Here is a 6,879-nt window from a genome sequence, read left to right on the forward strand (position 1 = left end):
AGGAAATGAGTGAAAATATGTGAAAATTATGAGTGAAAAATACCTAAAAGTGTCAGCATGCTGCCGAGCATGTCTGCGTGCTGTGTGAGTGTTTGCTACTGGTGTTATTCGTGACTGACATAGACATTTTCCCAGTTAAACATGTTTGTATTCAGATGTTGTGGAAGAAACCTGAAGGATGGGACAATGAACTGAACATCTCCCCTTTGCTGGTGGGCCCAGCATGGTCAGGACAGGGTCCCCGAGGGGCTTTGTCCAGCTTCCTTCCTCCTTCCTGTTCATACGGTGCCCGGGTGTGCAGTGTGGGTCTCCCAGTGGTGCCCACCTGCCAGCACGTTTTGCTTACCTGTCCTTACCTGTGGTTTCCTACTTGCCAGTGTTGGCCCCCAGCCCCCTATAACTTGTCTGCCTCCCAATGGGCAGTGGCAAATATCCTCTGCACAAGGAGATACAAAAATCTGTGTATTTTAATAGAGATTGCATCTCTTTCTTAATGCAATGCAGCTGTGTATATCCTGGATCCATACAGTTCTGGGTGATGGATGCTGGTGACTCCTAGCATTACTCTGTGAGTGTTTTCTTAATTATACACCCTGAACTCACAACCCTCACTCCAGCATTCTCCGTGTGTTAAGACTAGATATGGTTTTGGATGATACTGATTTGGTTTCCACTTGATAATGTCCGGAAAAGCTGGCTGGCTTCACCAGCCATATTTGAAATACAACATATATGAACAGTCACTAAAATCAGCAGGTAGCTAAACGTTTTACTTTTGTCCTTGATGATATCGCCATCATCTCTACTGTTACCTCCTTCTTCACTTCACTTTTAAGTGCACTCATTCTGTGAAAATGCCTTTTTTTAAAAAATAGGGAAAGAAAATGAATTGATTTGATATTCTTAAAAAATAAAAAAAGACCCAAAATATACAGAACCGTTAATATGAAATTAAAGATCTTCTTTCTCAGTGGAAAAAAATTAAAACCACATTGCTGAAGTCTCTCAACATTTCACTTTTAATTTTTCTAATAGTACATTCTTTAAAAGAAGTTAACAACTTCAATTCCAAATATAAGGATTAAATAATGCAAATGAAAAGCTGTCATTTTCAGTGAAGCTTTGCCTAATTACCCTGGAAAAAAGTATTCCTATGACTGAACTGATGCAAAAATCCCTTAGAAAATCTTCATTTGTTGCCTGTAAAGAGTCTTCTTAAGGTCACTTTTACTACTAGACTGCCCCCTTGTTTCCAGTGAAAGAGTTTTGCTTGGTAATGGCTTGTGGTTCCACAGTGTTTTGTGTATGAAAAGCGTAGACTAAGAGATACTACTGAAGTCGCTCAAATTGTAGATTCTGCCATGAAAGGAAGTCCCAACACTGTAACATTTCCCCTTAATCTTCAGCAAGACACATGAAAAAAAAAAGAACTCAAGTCCCAACTGAATCTTTACTTTGATCACCATTTCCAGTGGTATTCAGAGGCTGCTGTGCGGTCAGACACAGAACTCCCTCGAGGCCCCCATGTGCTTATGAAGTACCTGCAGGTTCTGAGTGTCGGCCCCAGCCCAGGCCAGGGGTCTGCACACAGAGGCACCTGGTGGCTGCTGGGGCTTCCTCGGGTGAGCCATGGCATGGGAGCCCCTAAGTGCCAAGCTTGCCGCGATCTTCTTCTCTCAGGAGGCAGGGGAAGAAGCAGTGCTCCCAGACAGGACAGAGAAAAGCCTATGAAACAATGCTCTCCAGTCACCAACCAGTTGCCTGTTCAGAGCTGGAATTTACTGCTGGGACAACAGTGCACTCCGATTTGCTTTCATTTTTTCCAGACGCTTCACTAAGTGGCCGTTGCTCACCTCAAGCTCTTCTGTTTTATCCAATGCAGAGCGGAGCTGGGAACAGAGGAAAAAGCAATGAACTTTGAGGAACTTGTTTCCTCCAAACATAACAGGGTTCTGTGTTACCAAAATTCCAATCCTACTGAAAAATAAAATAACTTGGACCCTGGTCACTCATGATGCCCTTCCTCCTCTGAAACAACTGGACACCAGAGAGGGAACATTCTTGGGGATCCCGATGGTTTTCTTTTCTTTTTTTTGAGACGAAGTCTTGCTGTGTCGCCAGGCTGGAGGGCAGTGGCCCGATCTTGGCTCACTGCAACCTCTGCCTCCCGGGTTCAAGCGATTCCCCTGCCTCAGCTTCCTGGGACTACAGGTGTGCGCCACCACGCTCAGCTAATTTTTTGTATTTTAGTAGAGTGGGGTTTCACCATGTTGGCCAGGCTGGTCTCAGTCTCCTGACCTTGTGATCTGCCCACCTTGGCCTCCCAAAGTGCTGGGATTACAGGCATGAGCCACCACGCTCAGCGCCCTACGCCCCCCCACCTTTTATTTTTTGAGACAAAGTCTCACTCTGTTGCCTAGGCCAGAGTACAATGGTGTGATCTTGGCTCACTGCAACCTCTGCCTCCTGGGTTCAAACAATTCTCTTGTCTCAGCCTCCCGAGTAGCTGAGACTACAGGTGCACACCACCACACCCAGCTAATTTTTTGTATTTTTCGTAGAGATTGGGTTTCACCATGTTGGTCAGGCTGGTCTTGAATTCCTGACCTCAGGTGATCTACCCACCTTGGCCTCCCAAAGTGCTGGGATTACAGGCATGAGCCATCACGCCCAGTGGGGATCCCGATGGTTTCACAAAAGGTAAGTGAGGCATGAGGTAAACAAACACAAACAACAAGAGCTGAGTCTGGACTGCATGGAGGAGGTGGTCCCCACAGCCCTGGCAGCCAGAGTCCAAGACAGGAATGCCTGAGGCCAAGACGGCCACATCTGGAAGCCAGGGCCATGGAGCCTGAGAGTTAGGCAGAAGACAAGCTATAGAAGCCACATTAGCAGGACATCATCTGGCCGCACAGGCAGCATGGCAGAGGGGGGGGCGCCCTAAGCTGGGACAGCATGGTTTTGGCGGGGTCACAAGAACAGGGTCTACAGCTTTGCTTTCAACCCAAGACACTCAAGGAAGGTTGTTTGGGTCCCGGGACAGGAGTCCCGCCCCCATCTCACCAGCAGAGGCAGAAGCAAGCCCTTTTTGCAGGAGGTTTCCACAAGTTAAGCCTGGAGTATTCCTACAAATTAAAATCACGCATAAGCTCACAAAACACTAAGGTGACAAACCATTTGAGTGAGAGGCAACAGAAGCAATAAATGACAGAATTAGACCCCCAAAGACTGAGCATGTTTCAATCGTCAGATATAGAAAATGCAACAGCTGTGTATGAAATATTTAAAGAATAAGAATACAATTTAAGGGCCGGGCGCGGTGGCTCAAGCCTGTAATCCCAGCACTTTGGGAGGCCGAGACGGGCAGATCACGAGGTCAGGAGATCAAGACCATCCTGGCTAACACGGTGAAACCCCGTCTCTACTAAAAAATACAAAAAACTAGCCAGGCGAGGTGGCAGGCGCCTGTAGTCCCAGCTACTCGGGAGGCTGAGGCAGGAGAATGGCGTGAACCCGGGAGGCGGAGCTTGCAGTGAGCTGAGATCCTGCCACTGCACTCCAGCCTGGGCGACAGAGCGAGACTCCCTCTCAAATAAAAAAAAAAAAAGAAAAAAAAGAATGCAATTTAAAAAGAGGGCATACATGAACATGCAGCAAGAAACTATCAACAATGAAGATACTTTTTTTTAAAAAAAGGTGAACTGGATAATCTTTGCAAAAACTTTAGGCATTACGCAACAGAGAGAGGTAAGGAGATAGAAAATATGAAAGAGAGATGGTTAAAAAATGTGGAGACAATGAGAATCTCTAACATCCTCTGATTAGAGTTCCAGAGGGGAAAGTGGAGAGACTGAAAAAGAGGAATTATTTAAGGAGTTAATGGTTGAATATTTTCCAAAATCAATTTTTAGAAAGACTTCATAGATCCAAGAAACACTATATATCTCAAGCAGAAAGATTCCAATAAACCACATCTAACAGTAAAACCGTAGAAAATCAAAGATAAAGAACCTGAAAGAAACTAGAGAAGAAAAAAAAAAGGTTCCCTACAAAGGACCCACCATTAAAACAACAGCTTTTTCAACAGCTCAATGGAAGCCAGCAGATGGTGGCATAATGGCTATAATCATTAAGGAAAATGACCACCACGCAGAATTGCATGTCCCTCAATACTACTGTCCAAGAACAAGGATGAAACAAAAACATGTATAAACAAAAACAGGGAATTCACCACCAAGAAGTCTGCTCTAAAAGAATTTCTACAGTAAGTACTTCATGGAGGAGGAAAATGATTCTAGTACAGTCTGAGACACTAACACAACAGACATATAAAATGGCCAATATGTAGTTATGTCAAACAAACATGGGCGATATAAAACAACAACAACAACAACAACAACACAACAATAGTATTATCTGAGAAGAGGGATTTATGAAGGTCAAAAGTATTTATGTGTGGATGTACATGTATACATACACACACATATACACATATGTGTGAGTGTGTGCATGTCAGGCAGGAGAGTGAAGCTAAGGTGCTCAAAAGTCCTTCTATTTTACAGGAGGGGAGTAAAGATAGTGTTCAACTTTAATATTTTTTTTAAGTTAAATAAGAATACCCCATATGTGATCACTGAAAAGAATAGAAATTGAATATAAAGTTTATATTTGGAGAGAGAAAGAGGACACACAAAAGACAGGACAAATGGTTATCTGCAGTCAGATGGTGAAAACAAGTCCAAATATACCAATAACAATGGACTAAAGGCTCTATTAAGATGGGCGGATCATGAGGTCAGGAGATCGAGACCATCCTGGCTAACACGGTGAAACCCCGTCTCTACTAAAAAATACAAAAGAAACGAGCTGGGCGAGGTGGCGAGCGCCAGTAGTCCCAGCTACTCTGGAGGCTGAGGCAGGAGAATGGCGTAAACCTGGGAGGCGGAGCTTGCAGTGAGCTGAGATCGGGCCACTGCACTCCAGCCTGGGCAACTGAGCGAGACTCCGTCTCAAAAAAAAAAAAGATATGCAGTTTTCAGATTCAATTAAAAACCACCGCCACCTAGCTATATGCATCTAAAAGAAATCATCTAAAGCATGACAACACAGGGAAGACTGGAAGCCAAGGGACGGAAAAATCAGAAGTGGACAAATACTAACCAAAAGAAAGCTGATGCAGCCACATGAATACCCGACAAGGTCAACAGCAGCAGGGACCAAAAGGGTCACTACAAAATGACAAAAAGTTTAACTCATCAAGAAGGTATCAGAATTTTAAACACCTAGTATCAATAGCCTCAAAATATATAGGAGAAATAGGGAGAATGAGATAAATCCATCCTCATCTTTTGGAAGAGCTTGACAAGTCTCTATCAGCTACTGAGAACTTAAGCAGACAAAAGAAATCAGATCTGAATACACACTTCACAAGTTTGATCAGTGGAAGTATACAGAATTTTGTGTCCATAAATCAGAGACTACACATTCTTCCTAAGCAAATTTGAGACATTTAATTTACAAAAGCGAATCATGTATCAGGCCATTAAGCAAGTATTGACAAATTTCAAATACCAGATATAACAGGGACGATGTTCTCTGACCATAGCAAAATTAAGCTAGAAAGTTAAATGGACCGGGCCTGGTGGCTCACGCCTGTAATCCCAGCATTTTGGGAGGCCAAGGCGGGTGGATCACCTGAGGTCAGAAGTTTGAGATCAGCCTGGCCAACATGGTGAAACCTTGTCTCTACTAAAAATATAAAAATTAGCTGGGCATGGTGGCAGGCACTGTAATTCCAGCTACTTGGGAGGCTGAGGCAGGAGAATCGCTTGAACCTGGGAGGTGGAGGTTGCAGTGAGCCAAGATTGTGCCACTGCACTCCAGCTTGGGCAACAGAGTGAGACTCTGTGTCAAAAAAAAAAAAAAAGAAAAGAAAAAAAGTTAAATGAAAAAATTTCACATTTTAAAAAAGTAAAGGAGGGGGGCGCCCAAGATGGCCGAATAGGAACAGCTCCAGCCTCCAGCTCCCAGCATGAGCGACACAGAAGACGGGTGATTTCTGCATTTTCAACTGAGGTACCAGGTTCATCTCACTGAGGCGTGTCAGATAGTCGATGTTGGTCAGCGGGTGCAGCCCGACCAGCAAGAGCTGAAGCAGGGCGAGGCATCGCCTCACCTGGGAAGCACAAGGCGGAAGGGAATTCCTTTTCCTAGCCAAGGGAAACTGAGACATACAACACCTGGAAAATCAGCTATGAAGAGAGCAGTGGTTCTCCCAGCACAGAGGCTGAGGTCTGAGAACAGACAGACTGCCTGCTCAAGTTGGTACCTGACCCCTGAGTAGCCTAACTGGGAGACATCCCCCACTAGGTGCAGACCAACACCTCACACCTCACATGGCTGGGTACACCTCTGAGACGAAGCTTCCAGAGCAAGAATCAGACAGCAACACTCGCTGTTCAGCAATATTCTATCTTCTGCAGCCTCCGCTGCTGATACCCAGGCAAACAGGGTCTGGAGTGGACCTCAAGCAAACTCCAACAGACCTGCAGCTGAGGGTCCTGACTGTTAGAAGGAAAACTAACAAACAGAAAGGACACCCACACCAAAACCCCATCAGTACGTCACCATCGTCAAAGACCAAAGGCAGATAAAACCATAAAGATGGGGAAAAAGCAGGGCAGAAAAGCTGGAAATGCAAAAAATCAGAGCGCATCTCCCCCTCCAAAGGAACGCAGCTCATCGCCAGCAACAGAACAAAGCTGGATGGAGAATGACTTTGACGAGTTGAGAGAAGAAGGCTTCAGTCAATCAAACTTCTCAGAGCTAAAGGAGGAACTATGTAACCAGTGCAAAGAAACTAAAAACCTTGAAAAAAGA

The 6,879-nt window shown here is 44.7% G+C and overlaps 1 protein-coding gene across 6 annotated transcripts in view; it reads right to left on the reverse strand.

Annotated features, from left to right (window-relative positions):
- Positions 1–996: 996 nt before the first annotated feature.
- Positions 997–6,879, reverse strand: part of LRRFIP1 (LRR binding FLII interacting protein 1) — a 98,312-nt gene continuing 92,429 nt past the window's right edge. For all 6 annotated transcript variants that reach the window (XM_017890345.1, XM_017890341.1, XM_017890340.1 and 3 more), the window contains one exon: positions 997–1,889. In XM_017890345.1, coding sequence (XP_017745834.1) covers positions 1,779–1,889 — 111 coding nt within the window. In that variant the 3' untranslated portion in view covers positions 997–1,778. The remainder of the gene's footprint in view (positions 1,890–6,879) is intronic.

Source organism: Rhinopithecus bieti, unplaced genomic scaffold (assembly GCF_001698545.2).
Source record: "Rhinopithecus bieti isolate Rb0 unplaced genomic scaffold, ASM169854v2 scaffold_19482, whole genome shotgun sequence".
NCBI lineage: Eukaryota > Metazoa > Chordata > Mammalia > Primates > Cercopithecidae > Rhinopithecus > Rhinopithecus bieti.